The 18,464-nt window shown below is 41.3% G+C and overlaps 1 protein-coding gene and 1 long non-coding RNA gene across 2 annotated transcripts; one reads left to right on the forward strand and one right to left on the reverse strand.

The window, feature by feature from the left end:
• Positions 1-2,637: 2,637 nt before the first annotated feature.
• LOC119740331 (neuronal acetylcholine receptor subunit beta-4-like) lies at positions 2,638-12,977 on the reverse strand. Its single transcript, XM_038215597.1, has 7 exons — positions 12,953-12,977; positions 12,167-12,264; positions 5,717-5,841; positions 5,212-5,256; positions 4,643-4,755; positions 3,668-4,364; positions 2,638-2,956 (listed from the first exon to the last, which is right to left on the reverse strand). The coding sequence occupies exons 2-7, from the start codon at positions 12,258-12,260 to the stop codon at positions 2,852-2,854; spliced, it is 1,179 nt and encodes a 392-aa protein (XP_038071525.1). The 5' UTR covers positions 12,261-12,264; positions 12,953-12,977; the 3' UTR covers positions 2,638-2,851.
• Positions 4,574-18,096, forward strand: LOC119740332. Its single transcript, XR_005272669.1, has 3 exons — positions 4,574-4,586; positions 8,479-8,482; positions 17,992-18,096. It is a non-coding gene; the product is annotated as an uncharacterized LOC119740332 (long non-coding RNA).
• Positions 18,097-18,464: the final 368 nt, after the last annotated feature.

The raw sequence follows: 18,464 nt of genomic DNA on the forward strand, positions 1-18,464 counted from the left end.
ACCTACACTTATGTATTCGCAAAACATAAGCTTTTGCCGACGATTGAACCAAGGCGCTAGATTGGGTCCAACTGATTTGCATAGAAATGTTGGCCGCGTGAGGTCGCTGTTCGCGCTGTACTTAGCACCGCATGCTTAGCGCTAGCGAGGATATCGTTTACCGCGCTACGGCCGGGATTAATAACAACTAGCGCCTTGACCAAGGCTAAGACCGAGACCGATATGGTCCGAGACCGAGACCGAGACCGAGACCGCGGACAATAAATAACAATAATCTAAATAAATAACCAAGACACATAATTACAGCTGAACAGTCTATCCTTGAGATGATGAATGTTGAAGGCAGGGATATGAAGGAAGTGTTTGAACACTAGAAATCACTTGTACTAGTTCCTGCTTGTGTCATGCGAGTACTCTTCATGTTTGCTTCATACCTTAAATTTCGCACTGTGCGAAAATGTTTACTTATCTTTTTGCAATGTTAAAACTTGACAAAAGTAAAAAGTTTAAGGTGGATGTTTCATCTGCTATACATGTACCGGTAGGAACTCGGATCCTAAACTACACAGTCACCCCCTTAGTGAGTGATAATTGGTAAGAGTGTGTGAATTCATTGCTGGGAAATCAGATACAAAACCGTACTTTTTCTCCAAAAATACTATCCCCAATTAAAGAGAAGATTGTGTGGGTTGAAAATGTCACTTATTTCGAGAAGCTCATTTATTTAAAGAATAAATAAAAATACAAGTGATTATGCCCACAAGGGTGGGCTAAACTACACAATTCCCCCAAATTGGGCCCTTATTACAGCTAGCTGCAGCTTTTCATGTACTTTGGGGACTTTCCAATGTGAGTCTGAACCAACCATGACATATCACTATTTGTTAACAAGGTTGACAACATGATCTATCAACGGTACTGAACGAAGTGAACACAAAGTAATCGATCGAGCTGTTAAAATGCTACATATTGCCGGTCTCGACTCAAGACCAGCCAAAATATAGAGACCAAAGGGGACTACATTATTCCGTGTTCCACTCGCGCTCGCAAGATAACTAATATTATGCTGCGGCGGCACTTACAGTATCATGGTGATATTTAGGGTTGGGAATAAGACCTAATGAAACTTTGGACTTTGCTTTCCTTTCAAAAATCCTCCAAAGCCACGATTAAGAAACAAAAATGTTGAAATCAGACCTGAAGACATTTCGGTTTTTATTTCCCTTTGAAAATCCTCCACAGCCACGAGTTAGAATTTGTTTTTATATTCTGCCATAAAAGTAAGGCCTGACTTGCAATTATAATTAAAAGAAACGTTATCGTACTTTTTTAACATACAAAACACCTCTTTGAACTAAAAAATGCTGTTAAGAAACATTAAACACCTTGTAGAACTCATAAACACTGTTTATAGAAATATTTAACACCTTGATTGATTAATAGATGTTGTTAAAAATATTAAATGCCTTGTTTAATTAAACACTGTTAATGAATACAATGATCATTGTCTAACTGATAAACGCTGTTAAGAAATACCATACACCTTGCTTAACTTATAAACGCTTTGCGGAATATAAAACATATTGTTACACTTATAAACGCTGTTAAGAAATACTAAACACCTTGTTTAACCTATAAACGCTGTGCGAAATATAAAACATCTTGTTAAACTTATAAGCGCTGTTAAGAAATACCAAACACAAAAACTTATAAACGCTGTACGGAATATAAAACATCTCGTTAAACTTATAAACGCAGTTAAGAAATACCAAACACCTTGTCGAACTTAAAAATGTTGTACAGAAATATTAAACACGTTGTTAAGCTTATAAACGCTGTTTAAAAATACTAAACACCTTGTTGAACTTATAAACGCCACTATAAGAAATATTAAACACCTTGTTGGACTTACAAACGCTCTTAAGAAATAATATAAACACCTCGTGTAACTCAAGAAATACTGAACACCTTGTTTAACTACGCTGTTAGGAAATACAATGCTTGCTAACTTGCTAACTTCCTTGAAATGTGATTGGTGTTAAAGTGGCGACATCTGTTTTATCGTAGGAAAATGGCATGCAAGCGATGCTCAGATATTTGGCTTGCCCGTCAGTTGCGCTTTGGTATGACGGCACAGGTATTATCTACAGGGCGAGTCAAAAAAACGAAACCCAAATGACGGAACTATTGTTTTAGTGAAGTTCTGCATGTAGCAGTTTCAAAATCTAGGGTGTAAAAGCCCAATTCATTAGCTTTCTTTTAGTACAAAAAATCATTCAAATCACTTACATGTACTTTTCAAGTTACGGAATTTCAAACACAACCACCGTTTTAAAGTTCTGTCCACGGATCACAAAAAAAGTGTACGTTCTTTTAGCAAAACGAATACAATTCACACACATCCCTATGTGGTTTGTTTTCGTTTTGCTGAAAGAACACTGAACTTTTTTTGTGGTTCGTAGACAGCAGTTTATAACGATGGTTGTGTTTAAAATTCCGTAACTTGGGAAGTACATGAGTGATTTAAATGATTCTTGTACTGAAAAAAAAGCTTATGAATTGGGGTTTCATATGCTAGATTTTGAAGTGCTACATGCGGAACTTCACTAAAAACAATAATCCTGACATTTGGGTTTCTTTTTTTTTTTTTTTTTTTTAACTCACCCTGTATAGAAGGATCCAGATGACCAACAATGCAAAATGTCTTAGTGATATGCAACTGTATGGCATTGGGGAAGCATTTTCGATACTAGTCCTTATCACGACAGATGAGAACATTAATGCCCCCGGTTTCAAGGCTTAATTTACAACGAGCCGGTTGTGTGCTGTTTGAAGTGTCACGCATTCATCTCTACTCCGTTGTAGGATTGAGTATGACGCCCCCACCGATAGCAAAGATGACGGTGAAGACGACGAAGCAGACCAAGTCGATGATTCGAGCGAGTTGCATCAGGAACTAAACAGGAAAAGAGAAAGTGGACAAAACGTTCAAAATCACAGGGAAAAGAAACATAATTAAAATCAAAATTAATGGCAACAACTACAGATGTGTTTGCCACCGAGGGCCAGTCGGCACAGTTCCAAAAATGTGAGGCTTTTACCTTGGAAGCTTTGTTTGCTGATGACGTCATGCCGTTATATGCTAATGACGTTTTCTTTGCTCTCGAATTCAAAAGATATCTTTATAGGCCTGATGATCATGTGTGACTTTCACTGGAAATTCGATGGCTTGCGAATTACAAATACTGAACTTGAACAATCTGTAGTAGCGGTCAAAGTGGTCACCAACACTTGGCTGCCTATTGGTTGTATTCAATGAAGTCGATCGAGTCCCTATGAAAAAGGCGCCACAGGCCCATTTTGGCCACTTCTTCTTGTGACCGTGCTACTTGGCTTTCCGACCAAAACTCAACCTCTGCCTGACTTGACAGACTGGAAACCAGCGAAGCACACACCATAAGTGGGCTTGTCCCGAACAGACATGACTGAAAAGTCAGACTAGCTCGTCCAGCTTATGGACAAAAGCGTGTGTTCAATGTAAGATGGTCTATGTCTAAAATATATATCCAAGGCATCTTTGGGGATAAAGGCAATGCATGTGCTAAAAAGGGCAACTTGTTAACCTTGATCGGGCCTATACAAAAAGAGAGCAACACACGGAACCTACCAAATTTGGCTTGGGTTGCGCCACGAGCTCCTCCCCGTCTTTGGGGGCGTTACTGTTGTTGTTGCTACTCCCACTCAAGGTTCCCCAACTGGAGAGATTCATTGACACCACACTCTCAACAGCTGCAAAGGCGGCCAAGAACACGCTGAAAGTGAGAAATTTAGCCATGAAGGGGGCATCGGAGCCGTGGATGGGCACGGTCTGGTTGAGGTGGAACAGTTGAAGCAAGAGGCCGAGGATGACGACGGAGCAGAGAACCATCCTCCCACCAGAGAGTGGAGGGATGAGAAAACACAGCAGGATCAGAAGCGATGTGACGACCGAGGGCGCCACAAAGCGGACCGTGTACTCCTTCACTGTGCGTTTGAATTGGATGCGGTACGACAGATTGATGTACTCCTCGGTGGAGTAATCCGGATACTTGGTCACTTTCCTATTCACTTTGAAGGACTGGGCCTCCCATTGGCTGTTTACACGATGGTAGGCTAAGCTGGCTGCTGTCTCATCTTCAAAAAAAGTCAGATTGATCAGGGAACCTGGATGGCTCCAGGATTCCAGAAAAAGGTCGCAGGTGTGGACATCGGATGGGAAGTCCTTGAAGTTAAAAGAGCACGGTATGGCTAGTCGCAGCGGAAGGAAGTGACTGACAGTCCCACCGGCATACGCAATCAAGTTGACGTCATCCTCCTCCACAACCCTAAATAAACAGATGAAACAAAGTTATTTTCATCTTGTTCGGTTGACAAATGTCAATCTTAAAATTGTCCCTGTGAATAAAATAAATTCAGAACCTTGTTTGCCATTGGCCTAGCTCCTTTAATACAAAATTCCAAAATTACTACAAAACTGCAAATAATTCGTCTTCAAAACATAGATAATAAAAGTAGCGTGACCTGTGCGGTATTGCTGCATGTTTACAGTGCTTTGACTCAGCTAAACACGGCTTCAAGATAAACTTATTGAAAGGCTACTTACTGAGCGTACAGCATTCTGAAGTCTGGAGTCCAGATACTATTTCTTGGTAAATTCACAAAAGATAATCCGCTGTAATTTGCTGGATCCCACTGGAAACGGTGATCAAACCATTGCTGCAAAATGTAAAATAATGTTCGCAATAAACTACCTCAAATACATTTTGTCCCTCTCTGTGTCGCCATATAGCGCGAAGCGGCAACATGACTACATGTGGCAGCGGTGGGATTGGCGAATTGGCGAGTTATCAACGTTGAAATCCGTATGGGGATTATTGGTATAGGCAGGGAAATTAATTATAAGTATTTAAAGAAGGGTTACACTGTATGATTGCAGAAAAAAATGCACAATATAAATGTTGTTTGTCAGCTATGTTTTCCCAGAGTTTAATTGTGTTTAAAATATGAAGCGGCCGTCAAAAACGACAGTGCACAACCACAAGAAGGCAATATTGAAAAGGGGGACTGAGTTCTGTTCAAAGCATTTTGAAAGTTAAAATTGATACTTCTCAGATTGTTTGACAAAAACAAAAATACTAATGGATCAAACTGGTTTGTCCTTTGGTTACTTACTATCGTCGCGAAAGCCGCAATTCGGAGGATATTTTCCTTCTCGTCCTGCAATTTAAACCAATCAAGAAGTGTATTATTCTTATAGCAAAAACAATATACATAACATAACATGAGCACAAGCGTTTACTTTTTGTAGGAATTTCAGCTCAACATAAGTCAATGTTTTCTTACAAAAATGTGAAACTGTATGGTATATGAAGCAAGTGATTTTCTTTAACATCTGAAAGCATTTAACGATAAAGCAAAACCGGATATGATCCGGTGTAGCATGAATTTAGGTTTTATGAAATACGGACTCATTGGTGGTATTGCGCATGCTTATGCATAGATGATTAGGAGAGGGACTGGTCACGTGAGAGGGTTTAACCAATAAAAGGGAAAAAGAGTCCGATTTTCATACGAGTCTGATTTTCATATAACACCGGTATCGAAACATGAGAATCCAATTTTCGAAGAACGGGTCACGAAATCTGGTGGATCACTAATTTCAATACAACGGACTTACCACACCCTCGATCGAGAGAAGAGTTAGGCCATAGGAGACATTCACGGGCGTCTTGGGCATGACTAGCTTGTTGTGCACTTCCATCAGCTTCGCAATCAGGTCGTGACGACTGTCGTGTTGCGCGTCTGTGTAGAGACAGAGGAAAAAAACCCAACAAATTGATCTACCAGGAACTCTGAAAACTTGCCTGGATTAATTTAACCCAATAAAGGATGAAAACTGCAACAACCTAAACTTGGGTTGTTCAATTCTATAACCAATTGTTTGGGTTAGAATTTCTGTTAAATATCATCAAAACTGGTGGTCATACAAGACCAAATTCAATTTGGTCATGTATGACCACAATGACCTCAACTTTTTTTTCCAGTGAAGGTTAACGAAAGATTTGGGAATTTTCCGAGACCTTGACCATCTCAAGCCCCGGCTTTGAGGTTTGTATGTGGTTGCAGACCAGTATATTTGCCTATATTGTCGAACCCCGAAAAGCACTGTTAATACAAGATGCTGCTTATAACAAGCACATTTTTAGGTCCCAAATCTTTGATTTTCTTTCTTTTCCTTTGTTTTCCATTACTGTTAATAAAAGGTACCTGTTATAACAAGGTAATTCGTAAAGTCCCAAGGACCTAGTTATAAAGGTGTTCGACTGTATACATGCCCTGATTTGCATGCCCTCAATCTTTTTTGCTATGTAAGCAATTAGTTGGCCATAAATTTGAGGGTTTGTAAAAAAAAAAAACAAGAACAAAACAGTGAAGAGGACTGCCCGCTCGCATTTCTGTGAAATTCAGATGAAATTGGGCCCTAAAATCGCTCTAATTTGCAGTGCAGCGCAGGCATCATTTTTCAAAATGGCGATGGGTTACAGGACTACTTTCAGGTGTAACTTTTAGGGCTGATCATTTTTAGATGGAACTACCTCCCAAATGTCATTGGTAAACCCAAAATAGTTGAAAAGAAAATGAATGATGATGAAATAAGCTTTATTCCGGAGGAAGGTGCAGCACTGCAGTTCTTTGGCAGTTTATTTATTAGTCTGCAACCATGTACATGTGTTTTATAGCTCCATGATGTACCTAAGTTGCTACCTCGTCCCCATGGTGTCGAGCAGTACAATCCCACTAGGTTCTCTCTCACTCTAGTGCTTGATAGTTTGCCTGTTAAGTACTCGATTATTAACCCCATGTTCAATGATTAGCACGTTAATTCGTCGTTGCTTGAGATCGGCAAACATGATGCATAAAGTTGTAGTGTTGTTAAATCTTACCCAGCCACTTGCATTATTTTGCTTTCCTAAATTGCTATTATTATAACAGGCAAATTGGACAGGGGGTTAGTTTTTTGGGGACGATTGCTTTTGAGGAGGGTTGGACGAACGTAGGCCTAATAATTCACAGCGAACGTTAGATTAATTTCTCCCAAAGAAATTGATTATCACAAAGACATTTTAGTCTCCTATTCAACTTTCAGTTTTTACCCAACGAGCGTCATAAATTGTCTTCGTTGTACGAGTACACCGAGTTCCACTTGTCCAAAGGTATTTTAGATTTTTGGACCTAAAAGTGGTGGGCGCCGCGCGTGTAGGTCAGGCAAACTCAAATACGTGTACATATAAAAGTAAGGTAGCACTTTAAATGACTAACTAGAGTGAAAGTGTGCATAAGGTTTGGTAGATACAACTACTTCATCAGATGCACTGAAGAGGGGCTTCATCATACAAGGTTTATATGTAGGGGTACATGTACAGTAAAAACAGAGGGTGCTGATCAATCAATTATCAATGGTGTAAAGAATTTATGAAGTGAGAGGTCGGTTTTGGCAGGATATTTCTCTTTCACGTCATGCGATTTTTCAGATTCCATAAATAATGCTCGTAACAATTTTACAAAGACCTTTTTTCGAGGGTGATTTTCTTAATAATTCAGTGAAGCAAAAAGAATTGCACTTTCATTTTCCGATCCAAGTGGTCCGTAAGTGCGCCACTGTAGGGGTCTGTTCAACTTTCAGGCTTTATTGCCTTCATTCAAGTCGCCAGGAAAAAAAAAATTACCCCTCGCTCCGGTGAAAAAAAAAGACCACGCGTCTCGGACCACACAATGACAAGCCAATGAAAAATGGAGACCCTCACTAGTTTTCTCAGTAAAACTTGTTTTGTACCAAAACCAGGCATGAGCACTTAACAGCAAAATTGCTCGGTTTAAGTAAACAATACTACGATATAGGCACGCACATTCTGGGATATGTGAGTGTGGGAACTTAACTGAGGACAAAAGGTGATATACGCGCAGTAGTCAGGGATGTTAGGGCGTTATAGGGGCTGTTTGGTTCAGATTCTTCCAAAAGAACCAAATTCGGCACAGCTGTCGTCCATACCATACTATTTCGGTTTTTGACGGGCGCCAAGACAGGCGCCCCACGGGGCCGCCATATTGGCAAAATCCAATATGGCCGCCAACCGGGTCAGAGGTCAATCAAACTAAACGAGCTAGAATCATAAATAATACCACTTTTCAGGTATTTTCGGGGTCGAGCAATCTGAATCTGATGTTATTTTAATGATTTGAGGCAAGACAGACGCCCAAGGGTCCGCCATAATGAACCAAAATATCCCTAAGACCCCCGACTACAGTAGGATAAAATGGGGCAGCACAAGCAAGCACGCAAACCCTGCGCGCAAACAAGCAAACAAGCAAGCATGCAGATAGCAAGCATGCATAGCAAGCATGCATATCAAGCAAGCGTGCAAGCCAGCCAGCCAGTAGTCTGGTTCCCAGACCAAAAGATTCTGACTATTTCTGATGAATCTTAGGCCAGGCAGCCGCTAGTACCTATACAAAATATATATATATATATAAGTCACGTGACTAAAACGGGAGAATATCTCCTTTTTCCGACAATGTCCGAAGTTTGCCGAATTCATTTCGTCGACAATCGGATAGCGCCCGGGTATTTCCGAGTATAATATAGGTTTTATTAACTGCCTAGCTTATTAAATACTTTTAAATGAGTTGATAATGAATACATTTTGCTTGCAATTAGAAAACTTGAAATTCAAGGACGATTTTGTGCATCAAGTGTGCACTCGGATCGTATACGAGGAGCGAACTTTTAGCTGCGTCATACTTTTGAATTTGACGATCACGACCGTTACTGGGATTTTCCAGAACTCGGCGTGGTCCCCATTCGGCTCCGCCTGCTAACAATGCTATTTGGGCGCCTAACTTTGAAGATTCCAGGTCAACATTAGTCAATGTTTTCTTACAGAAATATCAAACTGTATATCATAACTGTAAAAAAAAAATATGATCGGAACATTAAAAGCTATAAGTGATAAAGCGAATTCGGAAGGGCCGTCAATGTCGTCATTTTTAGCCGCGGTTACTGCCTGACCTACAATTTGGACGTGAGCGTCGGGAATAATTGTCAGGTCTGGGAACCAAGCATGCAAGCATGGGCGTCAATCCTGGGGGGGGGGGGGACCAGGGGCACATGTCCCCCCCCCCTCCCCAACTAGTGAAGGATGGGGGACACAATATCAGATTTCTGAACTCGTGTGTCTCATTTATAGGGCCCTTTTATATACTTTCACCAGATTATAAGTAGTTCTAACTATAAGTAGGCCTGTTATTGATTTGCGCTCGTCAGCTTTACACTCGATGAAAAATACAACTCAAAATTGAAATCCCGATTGATTGATAAATTTTCATTTTCGGAAGTGAGAGGTCAATTTTTGGCACGATATTTCTCTTTTTTCGTCATGCGATTTTAAAGTTTCCATAAATTGAAATGCTAGTAACAATTTTACAAAGGCCTTTTCCGAGGGTGATTTTCTTAAGAAATCAATGAACCAAAAATAAATTGTAAACACTCCGACTTTTACACGCTAGTTTTCCTACTCGAGGGGTCCGGAAGCGCGCCACCATCACGGTTCAACTTTCAGGCTCTATTACCGCCGCACAAAGATGACAATTCCACGGTCAGTGAGCGTTTTAGCTTGTCCCTGTACATTGTTGTAACGCCAGAGATTTTAGGCAGAGAGCGGGATTAGCTGTCTCGCCAGTTGATTTAAATAAAATCAACCATTGTCATTTTTGTTTATTTGATCGGGCTCGGTATACACGTCTATCGGCTACCCATGAGATATGAACGAAACGAAAGAACACTCGTTATAGAATTGGAAAGCCCGACCCAGGTACCATTATCCCTCTATGGTGTGAGTACCATGGAGGTAGCTCTCGTAAAAACATGTTCCTCTTCGGTAAATCTCCTCGGTTGTATGGCTCGCATCTCAAAAATTCTGAATAGCAAGGTCACAAGGTCCCTTTGTGTAAAAGTTTTTGCAGCCCCAGTCATCAGTCAATCTTTACAGCGTTGGCGCTGCATGCCTTAATCTGAATATTTTTGTGCGTTTAGGCTTTGAATCCCATCCCAATCCTACATCAGTTCTGCACACGAGTAATTTTTTTTTTTACCTATACAGGGTGAGTAAAAAAAAGCGAAACCCAAATGTCTGGACCATTGGTTTAGTGAAGTTCTGCATGTAGCACTTTCAAAATCTAGGATATGAAAGCCCAATTCATAAGTTTTTTTAGTACAAGAATCATTCAAATCACTTATTACTTTTCAAGTTACGGAGTTTTAAACACAACCGCGGTTTTAAGGTTCTGTCCACGGATCACAAAAAGTTCAGTGTTCTCAGCAAAACGAAAACAAATCACAAAAGGATGTGTGTGAACTGATTTCGTTTTGCTGAAAGAACGGACACCTTTTTAGACATTTAAAACGGAAATATTCATAAAACTTTAAGCAAAACCACTCCTTCTGCAAGATATACTTGTTCCTAAATTGTTTTAAAGAAATAAACACTTCAGGATATATTAACAGATGGTATTGTGCAGGATTTGTCGTCATAGATGAAGTATTTACCTGGGAAATAAAAGTCGAATGTGACAACTTTTCGACGAGAATACTGTTTACCCAAATCTAGTTTTTAATAAGGCTTTCATCAAAATGTTTTAGAGAGATGTGATCCCGAACCAATAAAACAATTTTACAATTCATTTTAAAGCTAAAGATATTGTGCTCGGCGTTAACATGGTTATGTAGTTATCACTTATCAAACTTCAATAATCAAGGCCAAAAACATAGTATCATGAATATTCAAAAAAATATAATTAGCTGGCTTGACAGAATTCGACACCAGATCGAGCGCAGAGCCCTGCAAATTTGAAAGCCGCCGGGCGCGGCTAGTGAAGCGGGTAAGCTGTCTGGGTCTTTGTTGACGAGTGTTCATGGTAATTGCCACCTTACGGGCCGTTATCACGCGTCTAAACAGGAGTTTGGCCGAGTCGTAAATCCTTTTGTGTAGGATCCGTGGGCCTTGAAATGTTGGTTTACCTTGTGTACGAGGGAGCGACTTCAAAAGACACGCCGTGCTATTTCCAACTTGAAAAGTTATGTTTGATTTATATCAGTTCATAATGAGTTAAATATCAGACACAAATGTCATAAGTAACACAGGAAAATCATTAATCGTACTAAAGAGAAAGAACATGATCAAACATTATTATCATGCAGACCCCTAAATAAAAAGGTTTCTCGGACTTCAAAAATCTAGTAACTGAAAGTGCACAAACTTGATGAAGCAAAGTGTGCCATTCAATAAAATAATTATCCAGGGGGTGAGACGGCTAGGGAGCGAGTCGGCTAGGGGGGGCGAGTATGTAAGGGGCGAGTCGGCCAGGGAACGAGTTGGCTTGACACCAAGTCGAACCACGACGTTTGAATAGTTGAACCACGACGTTTAAAAAGATAAAGTACTAGGCCTACTATACGACGTTTGAAAAGTTGAACCACGATGTTTGTAAAGTTAAACCACGACATTTTCAAAGTTGAACCACTAGGCTACCTGTCCGTTTTAGAACACCATACTTGTGACCGGCTGCTGCGCAGCTAACTTACTAGCAGCAGCAGCCAGCCAGCCTATAGCAGCAACAGCAGCAGCACCTACACGTACACCTTGTAAAATGCGTTAAGTCTACACTGGTCCACACCGTGCACGCCAAGCAAATTGACGAGATATCCAATTGGACGCACTGTTAATTCTGAAGTCGATCAGATTTACGAAAGTGGCAAATGAAGTATATACATGTACATGTACTAGTTGATAATACACAGGATTGGATGGTGTACATTCCAAATCTTCGGGATACTCTTCTTGCGATATCCACATACGATGACTCTAAAGGCACGGATGGGGGGGGGGTAAAAAAACCCAGCTCTGTCCAAAAAAATGTCCATACAAACTTATGGAAAAAATGCGAACCCCCCCCCCCCCACGGGCTCTGTCACCCAATTTTTCTACTGGTCGATGAACCCCCCCCCCCTGCGAAAATTCCTGGATCCGCCCCTGCTCTGCTGGTATACGAGGTAAAACAATGACAACCTCACCTTGCGACTCTGCAGTCGATACACCTGCGCCGCCCTTCACATACAGCAGACACAGCCCCAGAACCACCACCAGAGCACCATCGCGGAACGCCATTTTACTTCCAAATTTTTTTGATGTGGGTAAAAAAAACTTTTTATCACGCAACCGCCACCCGTCCACGACGTTCATACTAATTACCGTCAATACACGTCAATACGCACAGCTACCGTCAACACACCATCGACACAACATTGACACACCTTCAACTCCTCCAAAACACATTCTTAATTGCCAAATGCGATAATGAAACATATTTTGGCTTAACAACGGGAGGTTAAAAGTCTGACAATTTCATATTTTTTAGAAAATTTGCCGCTGTGCAGCTCAAAAAACGGTAGCCATGTTGTCTCAGCGGGCAGCGCGGACCATTATGCTTAAGGGGTGATACTTATAGCATTGTACATTAAACCAACCGCAGAGGGCGGCTGTTGTGTGAAACCGGCATGCACGTTTGCCACAATTACCTGCACACCCATACTTTAAAAATGGCATAGTCCGGGCTCCTTGCGAAGGCGAGAAGCGGCCAACCGCCGTGCTGTTTAGAGATCATTACTGTTTTTTTCGCTTGAAGAGAAATCCATTTTCATATTAAATTGAAACGCAACCTAAAACCGATCGAAATTCTATTTTAGCTCATGCATTGCAATTCTATGCCTCTTTTGTCAATTTAAAATGTGTTTTGAGGGTGTTGCCGGTGTGTTGACGGTAACAGTGTGTGCGTTGACGGTGATTAGTATGACCCGTACTCGAAGCTGCACAATGACGCTTGTGAACCTCCGTGACGGGAGTATCTTCACTTATACTCGGCTTTATTTATCAGTTACCGCTTTGGTGACTTCATTGAGATTTTGCCACAAAGGAGGCCCCAGGCAAAGCCACTTGTGGCATGATTTCTATTTTAAGGTCCAAAAAAAGGACTCTGGCTTCTGGTATGGAGCTTGCCCCAAAAGTGGTGCAGCGACGCGGTTTTTTTTTTTTTTTTTTACCTAACTTTTTTTTCTCTTCAAATGTCGGCTGATGTTGCAGATGACGCTTTGATCCCCTTAAAACTCTCAAAATATCCTTCAGAGTGCAGCTTGAGGTGACCTCAGTAAGGCCATAAGGCTTGAGAAGTATATTGAGCTAATTAAAAAGCGTTTACAGGTTCCAACTGCACAACCATCGCTTCGTCAGTCTGGCTTCCAGACGCACAAAAAAAATTACAACACAGTCTGCAAATGGTGCCCGATTAAAATTAGCGCAAAATATATCGGAGCCCAGAGAGGCCACATAAAGCTCATACTCGATCGTAACCCCATCTAAAAACACGTTTAAATTGTGCAGCAGCAGGATTCCAGTCAAACCAGTGAGTTTGGCGGTTTTGAGACATCATCTTACATTGAAAAGAACCTTTTTAATTTTCCCGACGCGCATGGCTACGTGGCCTAAGAATAGGGTTTTGCGTATTAGCATGAGATACCATGCATAGGCGTAGCCAGGCCGGGGGAGGGGGTTTAAGAGGAGTAAGCTGAAAGATTAAGCTGAAATTCGGAATATATTTAATAGATGATATAAGTGTTCAACTACGTTTGTACTCGTGAAATAACAACTTGGAGAAATTCCCAGAAATTGATATAAATACATAGATTTGGAGAGGTTTTCGAACGATTTCTTCCAGACCTGAAGGTCAGCTTTACCAGTAACCAGTATTGACGTTTCGGCATCGATGACGGCGATTATTTTTTTTCAATGACATGAAGTTTAGAATTTCTTCTTCCGTTGTAATTTAACATTTCAGTCATACTGAGCATATTTTCTGAGAAAAATACAATGTTCAAAAAGGCCATGTTTTTTGGGGTTCACGAATTTCACTGCTCTGTTACAGCGTCTAGGTACGTAATCGGATTAGCTTTGCTTGACAACCGGCACGCTTTCGCGTTCGCAACCACAAGGCTGGTAAAGCCCGGTCTGGTTCCTAGACCTGACAATTATTCCCGACACTCGCATCTAAATTTTAGTAGTCTGGTTCCCTAGACCTGACAATTATTCCCGACGCTCACGTCTAAATTGTAGGTCAGGCATCCTCCGTGGCTAAAAATAAACATGACGACATTGACGGCCCTTTTTCAAAGCTCGGCTTCGTTTTTTACGTTTCCGATTTCGCTTTATCACTGTTTTATAGCTTTTAATGTTTCTGATCAAATTTGTAAATAAATCACTTGCTTCGTAATATCATACAGTTATTATAAAACAGTTTGATATTTCTGCAAGATAACATTGACTAATGTTGGTCTTCAAATTGGGCACCCAAATAGCACTGTTAGCAGGCGGAGCCGAACGAAGACCGAGTTTTGGAAAATCTCTGTAACGTTCATCAAATTCAAAATAGTACATGACGCAGCAAAAACTTCGCCAATACGATCCGAGTATATTTGATGTCCAAAATCGTCGTTGAATTTCAAGTTTTCTAAAATGAAAGCAATGAATATTAATTATCAACTCATTAAAAAAAAATTAATAAGCAATTAGCAGCTAATTAAACCTATATTATACTCGGAAATACTCGGGCGCTATCCGATTGTCGACGAAAGGAATTCGGCAAACTTCGGAAATTTTCGGAAAAAGGAGGGATTCCTCCCGTTTTAGTCACGTGACGTAAATTGTAATACAATGTATTACCAGAGGCTACCGGACCTAAAAATCTTTTGGTCTGGGAACCAGACTAGGTAAAGCCCGGCGCACACAACCTCGTCCCCAGTGCTTACTTTATTTCCAATCTCGCAAATATAGTAAGCCCTGGATAGGAAACTTTCTTCCTGTATCCTGATTCGATATCGCAATTTGCTAATAATGGATTTATATCGTGTAGTTGGCGTTGTTATTTCCAACGTGCATTACGTGTTTTCACGATTATTGTAATTATAACGCTCACGCCTTCTCAATAATACTCCTTTTCTTTCCAGTTTGCTCATATAAATATGAAATGTGATACTGCAAATTATTTGGCTGGCCAGATTGTAACATTTTAACTCCCAAAAAAATTCGCATTTTTATAACTCACGGCGCGACGAATTGATGCTGTTTTTTTGCCCAGACACCGCATACAAAAACAAACGCTTATGTAACGCACATGCAGGCACCAGAATATTCCTCATTTGCATACGTGTTCAAAAATCGTGCACATGCAAAATAATGATCCAATACCAGGGTGAGAGAGCAGGTAGTGGTTGGCACGTACTGCTCGACACCCTGGGGACGAGGTTGCGGCGCACACCATTCCGATTTTACCGGTTTCTCGGATCACCCATCACCGGTACGGTTTCTCACCGTTGCGGTTAGACTGCAACGTTACCTGCACACATGGCCGATTCCGTCTTTTGAATCGGTCACATAATGATCAGTCACATGACGACAACCGTATATGACTTCCTTCGTGAATCTGATTGGTTAACATAACTATTGCGTCCGGTGATATCGGATCCGGTGAAATCGGATGCGAAAAAAATAAACTTGAATTTTGATTTCAGCTGGTCGCCCGGTCAGATTACGGTCAGATTGGTCCGAATTTTCTGCACACCTTTGTTCGGTGGCACGATGATCATCCGATGAACTGGTGGAGCCCCAGTCACACATTCACGGTTTGAGCTACGAATATCCACGGTTTACCAAGAATCAATCGATCACGATGAACCGTCGAGATTCGTGGAAAAATCGACTTTCTAAGAATGCACTACGGTTTCAGGACGGATAGCCGCGACTGTCCTAAGGTTTTTCTACGAATACACCACGGTTTGTCAAAAAAATAGCAGATTGATGAAGAATACCGTTAAACGACGTTAAACGCCAAGGTTGTCTGCGATTGGGCCACGGTTCTTCTACGGCATATTCGTAGTACAACCTTAGCAAAACCCTAGCACATTCGGGCATATCCGTAGTAGGACATTCGTAGCGAATTCGTAGAGATTTATACCACGAATGAGCTACGAATGAATCTCCAAGAATAGGCAGGAATAGACGAATAACACTACGAATAAATACACTGTTGTCCTGCACGGATGTCCCACGGTTGCACTATGGATACATTTTCATGACGGTTCACCACGGAAGTTATGAACAGTTTAAAACTTCCGTAGCCCCTTCATCGAATACCCAAGGAAGTGGTGGATAACCACGGCTGAACTGAGGATGAATAAGGTACTCCAACGGTTTATCACGAATTTCAAACCGTGGAGATCCGTAGCTCCAAAACCGTGAATGTGTGACTTGGGCTTTAATTCGGAAAGGTGTGCGCCGGGTTTATCCCTAGCTATACTGTGAAGTTCAGAAATCGCTATTATGCGGGGTCACCACGATTTAAAAAGTGCAAAGACCAACGGTTGGTTCTAACCTCAATAACGGATTGAACTTTATGAAATAAAAAAAAAAAAAAACAGACTGAGCCGTTGATTAAAAAGAAGCGCGAAAAGCCACTGCAGGCTAGACTTGGTCCAATGAGACATGAACTATACCTATAGAATACGGATTGACATTTTGGGGCAATTTAAGCTTATTCGCATCCATTTTATAAGACCGTCAAACTTCTGTAACTTTGCGAGAGTCACTCTTCACCGTGGCACACTATTTAGGCCGCCATGTTTGTTTGTGTTATTTGCCTAGCTTTGAATTTCAAGTCCAGTCCATATTACTTGGTCTGTTGGCGTGTGTGAGCTTGTCTTACATACGCAGTGTGGACTTCCGAACAAAAGACGTCCACATAATGTAGGTAGCACCGACGTTGTGTGGACTTGCCCACGTCCACACAGTGTTTCCCCATTTCTGGAAAACAGGTTTAGAGGCATTTTTGGGTTAGGTTTATCTGTAGCAGAATGAAGAGAAACACTAAAGGGAATCATTGAAAAAAAATTGGGTTGTAAGAGTTTTCACAGTTTGAGAAAAATGAGTTTTTCCACTGGTGTTCCTTAACTGCACGAAAAGAAAGGAAAGTCCACACTACGTATGTGAAACAAGTCTGGGTGTGTGTGTGTGTGGGTGTGTTATATACAGGCGTGATGCTCGTTGTGCGAGGCATCGTCTACATCCTGAAGACATGCAAAGACCGCCCTCTATCGAAGACAAAACGGGGAGACGTTGACAGGAAGCAACTTGCCGAGGAATTCATGGGAGAACAGCGAGCCTGATTGGGGCGCACACATCAATGGGGGCCTTGCGTGCATGCACTTTATATAGTTCTTTGTTCAAACATAAGGGAAACTGATGCCATTTTAAAGCAATTGGCTATGGGTGCAGGCCAGTAAATCGATCCGAAATTGCCTACGCCGGCCACATCACGATTTGCATGCCCTAAAATTCGTCAGTATTAAAGCATTTTGAAGGCCGTGAACTTGATGAAAAAAGAAGGTTGGAAGCCTTGCAGAGGATTGCAAGCTCGTATTTCTGTGAAATGATGATTAGGCCCTAAAATGGCTCAATTTTGCAATCGGGCGTAGGCGTCCATTTTCAAAATGGGGATGGGCTTCAGGGTTGCTTTTAGGGGTGATCATCTTTGGATGGGATTTTCTCCTAAAAGTCATTGGTAAACCCCCAGAATATGCACAGAAAATGAGAGATAATGAAATAAACTTTAATGTGATGTACGTATTGAACACCTCAGAGAGTTTTAAGTAACTCTCCTGAATTTCTGAAGTGGGGGCATTTATCATTGAGGTCTATGGAAATTTATTTACTAGTCTGCAACCCTATATAGGTCGCTTGTGCTGCATCCATTTTGAGGTGTGTGCTTTTGCTTAACAGGGATACGCCCGAGCAGGGCCCAATTTCATGGAATCCGTAACGCCGAATTTTGTGCTAACGACCCGCAATTTTGTGCTAACCGAGCTAGCACAAAAATTCTGTGCTAACCTTGTAAGCACAGAATCCTTAGTTACGGGAAGTGCGCATGCGCACAAGCCAAAATTCCTTGCTAACCCGTGAAATACGCTAAGCGTTTGCGCGGAATTTTCCGCTATAGTTAGCGGCGATTTCTCGCTAACCGTTACGGGTTCCGTGAAATTGGGCCCCGACCTCTTGTCCGTTCACTGTGAATGAATTAACATAACAAAACACACCTCAAATATGGGTGCTGAATGCAATCGGTCTGTTGATGAGTTGCGACAACCGGCCATGTTTTGCCAAACAGAGCGCAGGCATCTCTTTTCAAAATGGCGAGGAGCACTGGACTACTTTTAGGGGCAACCATCCGATTGGATAGCATTTTCTCGCAAAATTAATAGGATTACCACC

Source organism: Patiria miniata, unplaced genomic scaffold, assembly GCF_015706575.1.
Source record: "Patiria miniata isolate m_02_andy unplaced genomic scaffold, ASM1570657v1 HiC_scaffold_5, whole genome shotgun sequence".
Taxonomy (NCBI): domain Eukaryota; kingdom Metazoa; phylum Echinodermata; class Asteroidea; order Valvatida; family Asterinidae; genus Patiria; species Patiria miniata.